Here is a 17,971-nt window from a genome sequence, read left to right on the forward strand (position 1 = left end):
GATGGACTCCAACTGCTTATCATGTGCATCCTTCAAAACGTTCTTCCCTCTACTGGGATAGTTGTTCACTTTGAGCCAGCGCAGATCAGGGCATCCACTTTCGGAAAACGCAGGCGTTCTTTGGCCACTGGTTCCAGAGGGTACAAACCTCCAAGGCCCGACCTCCTTTAGAACTGGCTTCCGGGGCAACTCACTCCAGGTCAATCAACTCCTGGATGGCTTCCAGCATTGGGAAATAGCAAGAGGCTTTCCATAGACACACCAAGATGGGATTCTTCTTTGGTTACATCATAGGGTTCATGCTGGGAACTCCCAGAGTCTTCAGGGTCTGGGAGACCAGGGCCAGCAATTCATCTCTGTAGAAAAGCCGTTGCATGGTCCAGTATGGCTCCAGCCTGGAGGGATTTCCCCGTCCTCCAATGAGTCTGCATCCCCTTCGTCATCTGTGGTGTCTGGGTCCCTGTCAGGTTTACACTTAATGAGGCGAGGCATGTCCTGAGGCATGCTGATAGGGCTGGGAGGACAAAACCTTCCCATCTGGGGCTCAGACTGGACAGGGGCAGCAGCAGCTGACTATGCCTGAACAAAGGCTTGAAAGCCCTGAAAGAAATCCAGCCAAGAAAAGGTTGCTGGGTCCATACCTAGCCCAGGAGGAACTGGGGTAGGGGGCCACTAAACTGCCCTCTCCCAGGGAGGACCCAGCCCCGGGGATTGCTCAGATATGGGGTGCTACCACATAAGGTCATGGCTGACCTGTCCTCCAACTAGGAGGGAGCTAGGCTTGGAGAAGTTTTGAGAGTCCAGTCCTCCTCTGGCCTTCCTCACAGTACTGACACAGGAAGGATTCTAGGTCAGACTGTGCAGCCCTAATATGGAAGACAGCATAAAGGGAGTTTCGCTTGTGCTTCTTTGTTGCTGGAGCTATAGTACACTGTAGCCTGTGCTCGAACGTACACAAATCCGCCCCGACACGTCTAAGTATAGGCGTCCGGTTGTACTTGTGCTTGTATGGGCGCATTTATGCACGCTTTAGGCGGACAACAGGGCTGGCCCGCTACGCGCGTACCGATGAACAATGGGGGAAAATGGCACTGCACCAGACCGCATGCAAGATGGCGCCGCCACGGCCTACAACGTGGAGTGCCCACCGAGCCTGAAGTGGGGCCTAGCCCATCGGGAGGCTACTCAACGTGCTCGGAAACCTTCTTCCCTTGCCCTAACGGGATCAAGAATGTTGTCGGTACAGCAGGCCAAGCAAGGAGACAGGAGGAAAGTGTTACCGAAGGCCCTCCAAGTCTCCGAATTAGAGGAGGTCTTCTCTACTTACCTGGGCTCAGTGCTTACTGGCTGGGTACAGAGACGTTCTCTGGCTGCAGGGGCATGGATTTACGCAGTCACCGCCGCGCTCTGCTTCCTGCACACGCTGCCTTTCACCGAGGACTGGCTACCAGACCAAGGCGCACCTCTAAGGGAACTCGGAAATCGCCTCAGGAATTCTCAACGGGGAGGGACCTTTAGGTATCACCACAGGAGAGTGGGGCTCGATCTTTCTCCAATTTAAAGGTAAATTTTTTTCTTCTTCAAACTAGCATTGCAATCCCGCTAAACACCAATGCTGGTGTGGGGATAGCACGTCCACATCTGCTAGGAGACGGAGAGATTCTGAATGGCTGAGGTCACTGCAGGGGTATATCTTGGGTGACGTCAGCTTTGAAACCTGACTCCGTCTCCATCTGCTCACAGGGGAGCACATAACCCATTGATCCTGAGTCCATCTGGCTACATACTAGGAAAATGCCTGATGCATTTCAACTGACATAGCTGACCAGGAAGCAGCAGTCACTGGTTCCAGCCTAACTCCCTGCTGGTCTTATGAGCCGCAACCTCCAACATTCCAGAGACAGCTGCAAAGGCTTCCAATAACATGGGAAGCAAGGGAGGAGTCCCCTGGTCCGAGCCCTCCATTCCCACAGATTCAAAATACCCATCACAGTAGCAGTCCCACTGGTGGAAATAGTCTGGCCCAATGACCCCACCACTGTTGCACCCCCCTCCAGCCATGTTCTCTCTCCCTCTCCTCCTCACAAAAGCTGCACCATTTCCCCCTAACAGAACCCAGCACATATAACACAGTGGACCTTTCTCCCACACTCCTGTAACACAGCCATCACAAGCTTCTCCCTTTGCTGCCCAGCGCTAGAGAAACCCCAAAGTACCTGGGGTCTCCTGCTACAGGATGGCCAAGACATGTCAGCCATTCAGCTTTCTATTTATTTATTTGTTTGGTTTTTTTTTTTAACTGTGTGCAGCCAGCTGGGAAAGGAGTCAGTTAAAAGGGCAAGGGTCGACAACAGAATGAAAAACAAAGACCCAGTTCCCAAAGGAAGCTCGCTGGTCACAAGGCTAGGTTAATCCAGGGGAGGGAGTCCCAAAACTAATCACCTCAGTAGCAAGCCCAAGTCCACCAAATTTCCTCTTTACCTACTCTAAAACCAGGACTCAATCATAGCTCAGGCCCTATAAGGAATGAGGTCAGCAAACCTTTGTTCTCTTTCTTCATCTGCTGGCTGCCAAGCATAACTCATGCAGCTGGACTGGTTTGGCTGAATAAAATAAGATATGCCATACTGGGTCAGACCAAGGGTCCATCAAGCCCAGCATCCTGTTTCCAACAGTGACCAATCCAAGTCACAAGTACATGGCAAGTACCTAAACATTAAATGGATCTCAAGTCACTATTCCTTATTGATTAATAGCAGCGTATGGATTTTTCCTCTAGGAACATATCCAAACCTTTTTGAACCCAATTACACTGGCTTTAAAATTCCTCAATTTCGTTTGTACATTTCAGTAAACTGTGCTGCTCAATCTCAAAGCAAAAAGATGATCACCTAATATGGACTGCCAATGAAAATTAATCACAGCTTTGGAAAGAAAATAGCAGAATCATAAACCCTTACCCCCATGCGATGTAGGGTTCAACAATCCTCAGCATGTTGATGGAAGCCTTGTTTAGCTTTACGAAAGTGCCATTGAAGATTTGTCTCAAGCGAAGGAGTTGTAGCACTTTACGGACCTTGGGGCTAACACCATTGATGCTGCAAAGACCAGACAAAGAAGCTCAAAATTCTTGGGTACCCCAAGTACCAGTACACTTTCACAGCATGTAAGATGTGTGTCTGCAGCAATTCAGCACTGATCAACATATCAACAAGATGGAGAACATACCACCATCAACTACTCCAAGATAGTCAAAGAAAGATGCCTATCCATGGAGGGTGGTGAAGTCGGGGACAGTATCTAAATTCAAAAAGGCCTACACAAATAAGGATCTCTGTGAGTGCTAGGGATCATAAAGCTAAGTAGCCAGTGTGGATGGGCAGACTGGCTAGACCATATTGGTCTTTTTATGCCATCATATTTCTACAAATTTAGCAAGACAACATTATGAGTAAGCAAATGACATTTATTGATCCAGAAACTATACCTTCTGGCAAATCCATTATTTTTGTGTCTCTAAGCAAAAAATGTGATTAGATTGCTCCATAATAATACAAACCATTTATCTTTTATGGCCAATCCCAGTCATTTTTCAAGATATTCACAATTAAAGCAAAGCTCATATTCACTTAAAATAAGACTCTTTAGTAATGTTACTTTACACATCTTCTGCTGTAGGACTCTTACCCCCTGATCCTGATAACAAAGGCCAGTTTTGGCTCAGCGGGTACATAGTAATTGCCAGCTTTTCGGGCCATTCGAGCCATGCGAATTTCACGTCTATACATTTGTCTGTATTCCTTGTGATAGGCTTCTGCTCTCTTATAAATGAGCTTCCTTTTTTCCTTGCGAAGCTGAAATGGAAGGAGTAAATCTATTAAAAATTAACCTACTAGAATCTAATTTATCAGAAGACTTAAGAATTCTTTTTCTTGGCAGCCCAGGCTCAGGTGGCAAGTGTTGTACACTTTCATGCAGAAGGCCGCCCGTTTAATCCCCAAGTCTTTCGCTCCCCAGGTTGATGATCGACTGGGGATATTGTAGAGGCAGTGTTAACAATCCCTTGAGGGGTCAAAGGGGGGAGGGGGAAGCAGGAGAAGAAAGAAGAGTCATGGTTATTGCTTAAATCAGATATCCCCCAGCCAGATTCGGGGCCCATAATTGCAGATTCCACTGCAATGACCACTGTAGACTATAGATTGATTTTTATTTTGGGGAGAGAAGATGGGGAATAGGAAAAAAAAAATCCCCAGGTAGTTGGGAATGAAGATTTATGGTGCCAGATACCAGCCCTGGTTCTGATTGAGCTGGACATACAAAGGAGCGGGAGAAATATACCAGGTAAAAATTAAAGTCATTCCTTTTCTTGACCTGGAACAACTTAACAAGCAACCAGAAATTTACAGTCTATAGCAACTGTATTATTATGCACTGGCTTAATTTTCTTACAGGTAGCCATGTCCTTTAACATAGTGTCCAAAATAGCTGTCTTTGGCAATTATTCACAAAATGTATACCATTCCATTTGATTGTATAGCGCCCAAGGAATGATGGAGGGGGAGGACACAGCAAATACATAACAAAGTTTCTACAATGATTCCAATTTACAAATAAATACCGTTTACCCTTTGGATGGCAGAAGAGCCTTGCTATGTTTTTATGAACAAAGAAACTGGTGCAGAAATACTGAAGGAAAATTATAAGTCATGCTTCACAGAAAAATGCCTTCTGATATTAGCAACCATCTGAACAAGCAAAAGGCAATTGAATGTATAAAGGTACTTCATATAGGGAGTGCCTTTTATGATCTATTGTACATCATACTGACCCATGTTTGTAAATGCAATTTATAAACTGAATAAAAGCAAGTTTGCTTACCGTAAACTGTGTTTCCGTAGATAGCAGGATGAATTAGCCATGCTGTCATGGGATCTGCCAATCAGGTCCGGGAGGCGGAGCTTTGTTAAGCAGAGGTTCAGCTTTTTGTCTCTGCGGCTGCGCGTGTGTTCCCATGCAGGAAAGTAACAGATTCTCCTCAGTCTGTGATTAAGCTGTAGTTGATTCGAAGAAGCGGTGACTGCCAGGGAGGAGGGCGGGTCAGCATGGCTAATTCATCCTATCTACGGAAACACCGTTTACGGTAAGCAAACTTGCTTTTTCCCCGTTGATAGCAGGGTTGAATTAGCCATGCTGTCATGGGAGTCCCAAGCTCCTGATCACGTTAATTGTGATACATATAGCTGGACGTGATCTGAAGAAGTGTGGTAGTCACCTTGGACAGGAGGATAGAGATTGCAGGATTGCTTACCCTATCTTTGCATCCGTGGTCGCTTGCTGATCAAGGCAGTAGTGCAATGTGAAGGTATGGAGTGATGACCATGTAGCTGCCTTACAAATGTCTATGGGTTGTACATTTCGAAGGTGTGCCCATGAAGTTGCTAGTGTTCTCACTTGGTGAGCTTTGGGTATAGAAGACAGATGTAACTTCTGCTTGTCATAGCAAAATTGAATGCATTGTACTATCCAGCTGGAAATGGTACATTTTGACACTGGTAGTCCCGGTGCTTTTGGATCAAATGATACAAATAGTTGAGAAGCTCGGGATTCCAATTTTGTTCTCTCTTTGTAGTAAGCTAACTCTCTTTTACAATCCAGCGTTTGGAGTAACTTTTCCCTCTCATTGGCATGAGGTTTAGGAAAAAAGATTGGTGGTTCTATGCTTTGGTTAAGATGGAACAGCGAAACTACTTTTAGTAAGAAGGATGGGTGAGTTCAGAGAACCACTTTTTGGTGAAAAAACTGCAAGTATGGCGAATAATGGACTAGTTGCTTGTAGCTCGCTGACTCGTCTTGCCGAAGTTACTGCTATTAAAAACACTACCTTCCAAGTAAGGTACTTTATATGTGCTGATTCCATAGGTTCAAAGGGGGAAAGCATGAGTTGTTTCAGGACTGTGTTGCTATTCCATGGACCTGGAGGTTTTGAAACTGGAGGATGAAGATGAGAGAGTCCTCTAATGAAACGGGATAGTAACAGATGATATCGGTGTGTCATTTAATGGTCTATGGTATGTGCCTTTGCACTGAGATGAACTCTAATGGAAGATGTGGCTTGTCCAGTGTCATACAGTGTATGAAGGTAATCCATTAGTTTTTCTGGTCTATTGGTGATACGTTATTGGATATGCAACAAGTTGAGTAACGTTTCCATTTGTAGTTGTAGTTCTTCCTTGTTGAGAGTTTCCTGGATTCTAATAAAATTAATTGTGTAGACCTAGAGACTCCCTATTCTGTTAACAGGAGCCATTCAACCTCCACGCTGTCAAGTGGAGAGATGCGTGTAATGGGTGTAGAAGAGTCCCCTGATCCTGAAGTAGGAGATCTGGACGATTCGGTTGACGTATTGGTTCTTCTAGAGATAGTCGAAGAAGGAAACTGTACCATGGTTGACGCGGCCAGGCTGGGGCAATGAGTATCAATTGAGCCCTGTCCGCTATGAACTTTTGAATTGTTATCAGAGGTATGGGAGGAAAGGCATATAGGAGGCCTGTCGTCCAAGGGATGAGGAAAGCATCTTGAGCTATCCGGAGTTTGCTGGGTTTTATCGAGCAGAATTTGGGAACTTGAGCATTGATCTCCGTTGCGAAGAGATCTATCGAAGGTGTTCCCCATTGCATGAGGACGGTTTGGGTTATGTCTGTATTGAGTGTCCATTCGTGAAGATGAAAGATCGACTTAACCTGTCCGCTCGTGTGTTTGCTACTCCCGGAAGGTAAGTGGCTTGCAGATGTATGCAATGCTGATGAGCATGTTGGAAGATAAACAATGTCTCTTTGCAGAGGGACCATGAACCGGACCCTCCTTGTTTGTTGATGTAAAACATCGCTACTTGATTGTCCGTGTAGATCATGACTCTGCGGCCCTTTAGGTAGTCTTTAAAAACTTGTAGAGCCCTTTGGATCGCTCTGAGTTCCAACAAATTTATCTGTAGGCTTTGTTCTGCTAGTGTCCATACCCCTTGCGTTTCGTAAATTTCGAGATGCACTCCCCAACCCTTCCGCGATGCGTCTGTGGTTAGGACTGCATTGTGCGTGGGAAGACGGAACAGTGCTCCCTTGGAGAGGGTGACTTGGAAAAGCCACCATGCTATGTCCTTCTTCATCTCGGACGTTAGTCTTATTTTCTGTGTTAATGGTTGTGTGTGTTGTCTCCACTGACGTTTCAGTCCCTACTGCAGACGTCTCATATGTAGTCTGGTATTGGGAACTATGAAATTGGTTGCCGCCATGTGACCTAAGACTACTAACACTTGTCTCGCTGAGGGTCTTTGAGTGTTTTTCAAGTGATGCAGAAGCTGACGTAATTGTAATCTTCTTTCCGATGGGAGGTATGCTCTGCTCCGAGTGGTGTCCAGATATGCTCCTATAAACTGCAGCTGCTGTGTTGGTTGCAGATGTGATTTCTGAAAATTGATCACTAGTCCTAATGCTTGTAAGCATTGTATTATTCTTTGGAGATGATCGATCAATATCTCTCGAGTCGAGGCTATTATGAGCCAATCGTCCAGATATGGAAAGATTATCTTACCCTCTTGTCTGAGATGAGCCACCACCACTACCATGAATTTGATGAACACTCTGGGTGCAGCCGATAATCCAAAGAGGAGTACCTTGTACTGGTAGTGCTGATGTTTGTAGCGAAAACATAGGTAACGCCAAGAGGATGGATGGATTGGAATGTGAGTGTATGCATCCTTCAGGTCGATGGAGCACATCCAGTCGTTGGGTTGCATTAGAGGAAGAATTGACTTTAAGGATACCATTTTGAATTTCTCTTTGGTCAGGAATTTGTTGAGTTCCCAAAGGTCCAGGATGGGGCATAGGCCACCTGATTTCTTTGGTATCAGGAAGTATGGGGAGTAAAATCCCATGCTTTGCTGTTTCCGGGATAGTAGTTTGATGGCCTGCTGATTGTGTAGGCTTGCAATCTCTTCCGCTAGTTGTAACTGAGATCTCTGAATTTTTAGTGTGGGAAGGTAGGGTAATGGTGGTTTTGTTGTAAATTGAAGTTGATAACCTTGTCGTATTATTTCTAGCACCCACTGGTCTGAAGTAATCTGTTCCCACACTGCTAGACATGACTGGATTCTTCCTGGCGGCGTTAAGTTTTGTGGTGGTGGCTGTAAGTCTAAAAAGACTGCGTTGGTTTAATCGCAGTTGCCGGCTGTTGGGTCTGCTGCCTCTGATTGCGAGGTTTACCCCTACGATGAAGTGGGGCTTGTTGTTGCTGTTGTTGTGTTCGTTGATACGATGGGTATGGTTAAAGACGGAAAGATTGATAAGACCTATAAGGTCTGCGCCCATAAGATGGCCGATTGTACGGGTAGTAACGTCGTGAGGCCACGTAAGCTGGTTGTGCTTGTAAAGATTGTACGGCTATCGCTTCGTCCTTTAGTTTTCCCACTGTCTCTTGGAATCTGGTACCAAAAAGGTTATCTCCCGTACATGGTAGATTTGCCAGTTTTTCCTGCAAATCTTCTCTTATGGAACTGGAACGTAACTACGCCATTCGACGGGCCGCTATGGCTGTTGCGGATGCTTTGGATGATGTTTCCAGGCCTTCATATACTGACCTAAGGAGGTGTCTGGAACACTCTTCCATATCATGGAGCGTTTGAGGTGATTGATCCGCCGTAGAGGAGAGCATACCCTTCGTCGCCTGAAGGCATTCATATAAATATTGCACCATATAAAATTGGTGATGCATAATTCTAGCAGTTAGCATTACGTTTTGGTACACCTTCCGTCCAAATTCATCCAATACCTATTGTCTTTGGTCGGTGGGTAAGTGGAGTGAGTTTTTGATTTTTTGAAATGTTGCATCGCCGATTCTACTACTATGGACTCATGAGGTAATTGCGGTAGCGCATACGGTGGATCTTTCTTCATTCGAAACTTGATGTCGGATTTTCTTGAGACCGCTGACAGAGATTGAGGTGTTTCCCAAGATTTTTGGAGAACACTGTGTAGCAAACTCTTGCGGTGGGAGTGAAGTGGGCTCTCCCGGAACATCAAAAACCTAAGGTCTCTGATCTGAGATCGGATTCCTTCTGTACATCTAAATGCAAAATGGTACCTAGTTTCTCCAAAAATCGAGGGTACGAGGGATCTTCTGGCAGAGAATATGGTTCTTGTGGTTGTTCTTGCGGATCTGACGGGAACCCTGTCGAGGATGAAGGAGATGTAGGTGGGGACGTAGAATCTCCTTGAATGTCTTGTTTTGTAATTGGGAATAGAGACCGGTCTGGAACTGGTGATACGAGGGGGTTCTGCCGATGGCTCCCGTGAAGGTTGAACATTAGGTTCACTAGCAGCCTTCGGTGGTTGATTTGTAATTTTGTACGAGGATTCTAGAGTTTCATAGAATCCTGCTAACGATTGTGATAATTGCCAGAAAGCTTCCCTTGTCTTAGGAGGCATGACTGCTTTACCAGTATGCTGTGGTAATGGTTCTGCCGGTGGTTGAGATGTATCTTCTAGTCCTTTAGAAGAACCACGTGAAGACATGGAAGTGTGAGAAGAAGTGAGGCATATGGGCGATTGATGTGAATGTGCCTTAGGGCGCTGACCTCTGGAGGACCTGGAGCTGGAAGGACTGACTTCCCATTCTGAGGTCTATTTTGACAATGTTTCATGAAGTGAATGGTGTCTGAGCCTATGTATGTGCCCTGGTGGCCTCTGAGTTGTCTCCCTTGATGGTGACCTTCTTCTGTGCTTAGACTGAGACCCTTTTGATGAAGTCTCGGATCGTCGTGGCGTAGAATCACGAGATGTAGAGTGAGAGAATAGTGGAGACTGGTGTCTCTGCTTCCGACTACTTTGGTGTTTGTGTGTTCTCTTTTGCCCGTATACAGGCTGAGATGGGATTTTGTCTCGTGAAAGACTGTATAATTCACGTCAGCATCTTGACTCCACAGTAATATGTGTCAACACGCCGTAGTCTGCACCGATGTCCCCGGTGCCGTATGCTTCGACCTCTTTGGCGCCATGATTGTCTGCGCCGCCATTGTCGGGGCCATGGTATGCGCCGACTTCCTCGGCACCATAATTATCTTCGACGCTGTCGGCATCCCGCTATGCTCCATCATTTTCGGCGCCGCACTGTGCGCTGACGTTCCCTGCCCCGATATGCTCGGGTCATCGGATCCTTCCCGAGATGGCGAACGGGAATGTGGCACCGGTCTTGTTTTCGAGGCCAATCGATTGGATCAGGTCCCTGATCCAATGGTTCTACTTGCCTCGTTACTTCCTTCCCTCCAGGCCTGGAGGGGTGAGGATCCCACGAAGCCGCTCTCTTGTGAGGGGGAGCAGGTGTCTTCACCGGGCCCGGTGAAGAGTGAGCCTCTGATGGCTCCGAGAGGCTGAGGAGTTCTTTTAAACGGTAGGTCCGCTGTCTCTGGGCCTTAGGGGACATACGAGCGCAGAACTCGCAGTCCCCCACGTCGTGGTTGGCACCTAGGCAATGGTAACATTGGTCATGGCCATCCGTGACCGACATTATCTTGCCACAGCGACATCTTTTGAAGCCCGATTTGGACATCTGAGGAGAAAAATAGCTCTGCGTGCAATCCCGCGCGCGGAAAGAACAGACTGAGGAGAACCTGTTACTTTCCGGCACGAGAACACAAGCGCAGCCGCAGAGACAAAAAAGTAAACCTCTGCTTAACAAAGCTCTGCCTCCCGGACCTGATTGGCAGATCCCATGACAGCATGTCTAATTCAGCCCTGCTATCAACGGGAAAAGAACAAATATTTTCAAAGGCTAACTTAATATAGTCTGAAGTAGTTCTATATGCAGCAACAGTTTGTGTTAAAAATTTATGTTGACAGTCCAGTACTACAAAACATCCAGTAGCCAGAAGTACACCGGAACACGTTTTTAAGCTCTGACCCCATTAGAGTGTTTTGAGACAACTCAGCTAACTGTACATATCCAATAAGATCACATCACCAAAGGAAAACCAGCCATATTTGGGCCCTCACTAAGAATACCTGGCTTAGATACCATGGCATATGAAATAACCAATCACAGGACAGCAAAAATACTTTTAAAAAGCAAACAATTTGCTCTAGTGCCTTTTAACATCACACACAAGCATTTTGGCTTGCTGACTGCTGTAGGTGACTGCTCTAGGGATACTACTATTCCCAACAATGATCAGTTACAATTAGGTGACATGGCCCAGTGATTAAACTCGTACTATCAAACAGGGCTTTTTTTTTCAGTGGGTACTTGTCTGTGCTGAGTACCAGCACCTCTTTTCTCTACCTGCTTGATTTACCTTGTAGTCCCTCCAAAAAAAAAAAAAAAAGAAAGCATCCTACATGCAAATACAAGAACAACCCCCGCCCCCCCTTCCCCAAAAAAAATAGCACCGTTATGAAACAGCCTGCGGAGCTCAAGGCCAGACTTCACCTTCTTTTCAACCAGTTTCTGCTTGAGACGCTTGGCCTTCAAGGCTGCAAAAGCCTTTCGCCTTTTCAAAAGGGTTTCTGGAACAGATGGCAACTTCTTCCCTCTGAATTTAAAAAAAAAAATTGCAAAATATGAACCGTATTTGACATCCTTGCTAACATACTTTGCAAAAGATTTGTTAAATCAAAATAATTCACTTAAAGTCATTTCTTACATACAATATTTTAAAAAACAAATATTAACTAAGACTCACGCATAAAACAGAAACATAAGAATAAAGACTTAAGATAGTATTTTCTCACTAAATCACCACCACAATAATTAGGCCTCATTCTAGTACACCTTGCAATTTACCTATAAATTGCATCAAAATGTGGGGACTATATACAAACTGTACTGGAACACTCAGTTATTATATGCGTGTTTCCCATGCCTCTCCTAGAGGTACACCTAGCCAGTCGGGTTTTCAGGATACCCACAATGAATGTGCATTTATACGGTATATTGGAAAACCAGTGTAAGTAAATCTACCTAATGCATATTCACTGTGGCAATTCTAAAAACCTGACTATGTGTGCCTCCTGGAGAGGGTTGGGAAACACTGACATATAGCGCTGCTTTGCTACAATAAATAATGTTCTTCCTACATAATTTACATTACAAAATAGATTTTTTTTTAAAGGTTGCTCTGAAGTTACACAACAGAATGGGATCATGATCCTCTAGAATGGCAGAGTGCTTGGTGACCGCTGTGTCACCAAGCACACGCAGGTGTGTCGCCACACTTCCTGGTCCCCCGCTGACCCAGCTGCTCCACCTGCCCCAGCGAAATAGGAACTCATCCTCCGCCCGGGCGGAACGTGGCAGGAGAGATGGAGTCAGCAGCACCAGCAAGGTCTCTTCTTCCCGCGCGAGCAGCCACGGCATAGCACGTCCTCTTCCGGGCCGCGGGAAGAAGAGACCATGCTAGTAATGAAGCATCGGCTCGAAGAAGAGAGGCGCAGCTTGAAGAAGAGCAGCATAGCATGGAGCAAAAGAGGAGCAATGTCAGCCCCCGCAGCGGATGGGAGTCCTTTCTCGAGACTGCGAGGGCTGAAGTGGAGGAGACTGCTGCTGCCACTAAGGCAGGAAATGGAGGAGGCTGCTGCTGTCGCTAGTTCGGTGGGGGAAGAGTGAGCAAGCATGTGTGAGATTGTGTGTGTGTGTGAGAGACAACAACATGTAAGTCAGTGATTGATTGAGAGCCTGTACGTGTGAGAGAGATCATGTGTGTATAAGTGAGAGAGCGAACGCGTGTCTGTGTGTGATTGAGAACCTGTTTCTGCGTGAGATAGCATTAAGTAAGTGTATGATTGAGAGCCTGTATGTGTAAGTGAGAGAGATCATGTATATGTATGATTAAGAGCCTGTGTATAAAGGAAGAGAGAGAACGTGTCTGTGTGTGATTGAGAGCCTGTGTAGATGAGAATGTATGCGATTGAGAGAATGTGTGTGAATGAAAGTGTGTGTATGAAAGAGACAGCATGTATGTAAGTGTGTTATTGAAAGCCTGTGTGCGTGAAAAGACAGATAGCATGTGTGTAAATGTGTGATTAAGAGCCTATATAAGTGAGAGAGAAAAAGCATGTGTATGTGTGTGACTGAGAGCCAGTGTGTGCGAGAGAGATGAAATTTGCAGGCAATTCATTTAATTCATCCCTCCTCCAACAAATTCAAAACAATCTCAGGGCACCTGGATATCAAGTGTTCCCAGGTATGCAGAGCAAAGCATTTTTTATCCTTTATTTTTCATTATTGGGTCTTTGTGTCTACTATTTTGAAATATTTTATCTAGAAATGTTTTATGAGTTTTTAATAATTGGATATTCCATTCATCAGCTATTTTGAAATCTGTTATTTTTGTTAGTATGCTATTGATTTTATATTTCTTGATTTGTTTTGAGGAGTGGTGAAGTTTCTCTTTTTCCTTTGTTACACTGTATACAGTCTCTTTGGCTTGTTGCAATTTCCAGTTCTGTTTTTGTCTGCATGTTTCTAGTTATGCTTTATGGTCTCTTTATTCTTTGTTAGGTGAGGGTCTGCACATGTGACTGAGGTGAGGTATTCTACTGGCATGTAGTTTCTGTATAGGGCTCTATAGCAGCCTGGCCTGGTCCATTTTCCTAATAGGAGGTATATTGGTGTCTTAAGGCCTGGTGTAATATCTTCAGATCACCTCGGGAATTCTCAATTGGTGGAGGGACCCAATGGGTGTCACCGCAGGAGAGCAGGTAAGATTTCTTCTTATTCTTTTGGTTTTCTTTGGTGAAATTATTCTAACGCTGTGCGAGCATGCATAGAGTTCGTATCTGCTATGGAGATGGAAAATACCGAAGAGCTGCACTTCCTGCAGGGGTATATGTACTAGGGCTGACGACAGATTGAAATCTGATCCATCTCCAACTGCTATCAGGAGTACACTATACCCATTGGTCCTGAGTCCATCTGCTACATGCTAGGAAAGGGATGTTTACTATTTATGCAATTTCTGTTCAGAGTACTTATCTTTCCCTTGTGTCATTCATAACAATAAAAATAATACTGGACCTTTATTTATTTTATTCCCACCATGAACTGTAATGAGTAGTGTGTCACACATGTGAGCGTGGTCTGTCAGGTGTGTCATGATAGGAAAAAGGTTGAGAACCACTGCTCTAGAAGACTGGCAAAGGAAATAAAATATATCTATACACACATCCACACATACCGTATGTATAAAGAGAGTGTTATGTGTGTATAGATATATTATATATATATTCATCACACATATGTATACCAGGTGTTACAAAACCTTTGCCTCTCCCACCCCAGCATCCTACTGACCCCAGCATCCTATTGGATTATCTCACTAATGTAAATTTTGTAGTATTTTTTAGGCCATTCAATTTGGAATTTAACAGTACCTTACATATTAAAGTTATTTATAGCCAGAACATATGATAGCAAAAAAAAAAAAAAAAGTGTCATATTGACCATATTAAGCATATTGCAGTTCGTGAGGCGCATGATGCTGGAGCAACCTTTATTATGGAAAAGTGGACTGCTGAAAAATTAGGTCTAAACGAAAGCTGGGTTCAGAGGACATGGGGCATGACTGCTGAGTGTTTCACAGAATTTGGTGACAATCAACCGCTAATACAGTCCCAAGAAAACCAAAATATTATTGAAAATTCCAGCAACAAGCAGAAAAAAAGGCTGTGATCAGGTGACTCTTACGATTTTGAATGAGAGGAGGAAAAATGTTGATAGAGGAACAGTTTATCATTATTGAGTCAGGGCTAGTATCCAAGCATTTCATATCCAAGACAGGCTTGGTCTGGCAAACTGGTTACAAAATTTTTCATTTCGTCAAGTCGAAAACCAAGTTTTCGAAATGATCGAGTTTGGTCAAAAACTTTGAATGAAATTAGTGATAAGGAACATTATCACCAAATTGTCAGAAACCTGCTTGCATTGGTAGATTTGTCATGTTCACAGCAAAGAAAATGTTGTGGGTAATGAAAGAACGTGGGGAATCTTGGGCCGGCACCTATTTTTGGAATACGATTTTAGCCAAAAATGTTATCCCATTTTTGAGTGAATCGGAAAACGTTTTAGTATTAGACGAAGCTACTTTTGTCCATGATAAGGCACCATGCATGTGAGCAAATGCCACATGCATGGTGCCTTAACGAAAATGGTACAATCCAGGCTTAAACACTACCAAAAATATGGTAGAGAGTTTAATGTTGAAGGAAAGTGATCAGGCACATCATTCCACTGAAAGTTTGCATCAACGTTTGGAATTGGTCTTATTAAATTTGGAAAATGATACTGATATATTTCAAAATTTGCTGTGTTCATGCACCGCTTATTTTAAAGCTGTTTTGCAAGCTGTGGGCACACCGACTATTAATTATGTTTAATTCCATTTTGAATGCTGATTAAAATTGTACATTGCATATTTCTATCAGATTTCTGGTTATTACTGCAATGGGAAAAGCAAGGGTTATGCAACATCCAGTATATATACATGCAGAGAGTTTTATATATATATATATATATATATATATATATATATATATATATATATATATATATATATATATGACAGACAGATGCACATACATAAGAACATGAGAATTGCTATATTGGGTCAAACCAAGATCTATCAAGCCCAGCATCCTGTCTCTGACAGTGGCCAATCCAGTTCACAAGTACCTGGCAGATGAGAGCCCATAAACTAAATCTGATTCTTATTACTCATTCCCAGAGGCAGCAATAGTATTCTCTAGTCTATCTGGCTAATAATGTATTAAGGACTTTTCCTCCAGGAGCTTGTCCAAACCTTTTTTAAACACACTGTTTTCTCCACACACACACATAGATATATAGGTAGATCCATACATATAAACACACTTCTATTTGCACACATACACAGAAAGACGTGCGTATATTTATGCACTGCCCTTCTTTGCTGTGTTGAATCAAGATAATAGGGTCCGTACTTTCTTAGGCATTTCAGCACATCGTTTTTACAAGACCTGTCCATCTAACAGGAAACAGTGAGCTACTGGAGTTCCCTGAAACATTTACTAGGCCAGAGCTGTCCTTCACCTACAGCAGATTCCGCGGAAGACAGAGCACGGGTCGCCTCCCACAAGAAACCGGAGCTCAGCAAGCCGCTTCCTCGACTATAAGTCTATCCACCTGAGTGAAAGAAGCGAGGCCCTGATAGTCCAGGTTCAGGTTCAGCCAGGCGTGGTGGTGGCCGCCGCTCCAGCTGCAAAAAGAAACCTCTTCACGCAGGCCCCGCCGCCTCCCTCCGAGCAGCGCCGTCTGCCTGTCATAGCATTTTCTAGTCGCTTCCCCATTCCCCGACCCCTAATATAATACGGGCAGCCAACAACCGGAGGCCGCAACACCAAATAAAGCTAGGTAAAGCGCCAACGACCAGTTTTTGTAATACCGATGGCTGCGGATACAAAGGAGAAATAAAGATACTCACTCTGTACCCGCCATCTTCGTTAGCAGAAAAGAGAGAGCTGCGCATGCGCACGGAAAACTTATCGATACAAGACCGGACATATTTCAACGTCATAATAAAGGGCCTCGCGCGGTGGGTCAACTGTATTGAGCGTTCGAGACGCCTGGGAGGTTTCGTTTGTCTTTCTTGCTGTTATCGTAGTGCTGAGTGGGATGTAGCTACGCTTTTAGAGCAGGGGGGGGTCCTTTTTTTTTTTTTTTAAGCTGCAGCTTTTAAACTACAATGCAGTGACAGGATAGCTGTATATTAAGAGAGAACAGATTCAGTCCTTGACTTATTGTTAGTACATGTTTACTGTATGTCCCTACATGTAGGGCTTTCCAGAAACATAGAAGAGACAGACCCAGCTCCACTCCATGGCGTTTACGGTCTAGTCGACAGATGGATGCCAGGAATCTGCCTTCTAAAATCTAGGGGAGAAAACAGAGTTCAGGGAGAGGAAACTGCCATGTTGCATGCCAACATGGCTCCTGTAAACAGTGTAGTCGGGATATTTGGCCCGCATTTTTTTCTCACGTTTTTCTTCCCTATGCCTGTTACCCTTTAGCAGATTATCGTTTGCACATAAGAATCTGTAGTTTCCATTTCACCTAACAAAGAACCAAACTATGTAAAAACAAGACCAAATGAACATGTCCTTTATGTGTGGCATAATGCTGCCTTGTCAGCTTAACCTGTAAAGCAGACTGCTAGCTCTGTAATACTTTGAATGATTGCTATTCCTATTCATGCCCCAGATCGGTATAGATGCAAAGGTTTTGCTCCCCTATTAACAGAGAAGAAATGTTTTATTAACGATGTGCTACTTATGTTAGCATGCACTACCTCCGTATGGTATTTATCTCTCTCCAGCAGATGGTATCCTGCAGTCAGTCCTGGAGATGCTGAATCCTGCAGTCAGACCTGGAGATAAAGATTATACTTCCAGATGTGCTAGGTCCTGCTTGGGACTACCCCCCTGGTAGAATAGGTTCAAACAGTGTGTCAGAGGCCCTTTTTTGCTTCGTACCTGTAATGTGAGTGTAACATACCTCTAGGAAGGTGTAAAGCCAGTGGTGCTGGCTCTCATTTCCTGGCATCGTCTCCTTACTGGAAGTTGGTTCCTGCCTCCTAGAGAAGAGTTAAAAAAAGGGAAGTATATCTCTTTTTTTTCTGTTCTTGAAGTTTATTCCCACACAGGTTAGTTTGAGGGAGCAAAAAAAAACAAAAACAAACAACCGAGAAATGTCCAAGGAGATCGGGAATGGACTAGAGTTATAAGAGGGGAGCCTTGCTGACAAGTCCTGCTCACAGTACGGGTTTCTGAGCGACAATGAGTTCTGGCCAGTGAGAGGGAGAAGGAAAAACAGAGGTAGATTGATTTGATCTGTGGTACCAGGCTGATGCCATGGCAACTCCCACCATGAAAGAGAAACAGGGCCCTGCTTGAGG

At 44.4% G+C, this 17,971-nt stretch overlaps 1 protein-coding gene across 1 annotated transcript in view; it reads right to left on the reverse strand.

Moving 5' to 3' along the window:
• RPL7 (ribosomal protein L7) overlaps positions 1–16,649 on the reverse strand; it is a 55,576-nt gene extending 38,927 nt beyond the window's left edge. Inside the window, exons 1-4 of the mRNA XM_029591475.1 lie at positions 16,502–16,649; positions 11,476–11,578; positions 3,688–3,854; positions 2,961–3,098 (exon numbers count right to left, since the gene is read on the reverse strand). Of these exons, the coding sequence (XP_029447335.1) occupies positions 2,961–3,098; positions 3,688–3,854; positions 11,476–11,578; positions 16,502–16,581 (488 nt within the window). The 5' untranslated portion in view covers positions 16,582–16,649. The remainder of the gene's footprint in view (positions 1–2,960; positions 3,099–3,687; positions 3,855–11,475; positions 11,579–16,501) is intronic.
• Positions 16,650–17,971: the final 1,322 nt, after the last annotated feature.

The sequence above is a fragment of the Rhinatrema bivittatum genome, chromosome 2 (assembly GCF_901001135.1).
Source record: "Rhinatrema bivittatum chromosome 2, aRhiBiv1.1, whole genome shotgun sequence".
Classification (NCBI taxonomy): Eukaryota; Metazoa; Chordata; class Amphibia; order Gymnophiona; family Rhinatrematidae; genus Rhinatrema; species Rhinatrema bivittatum.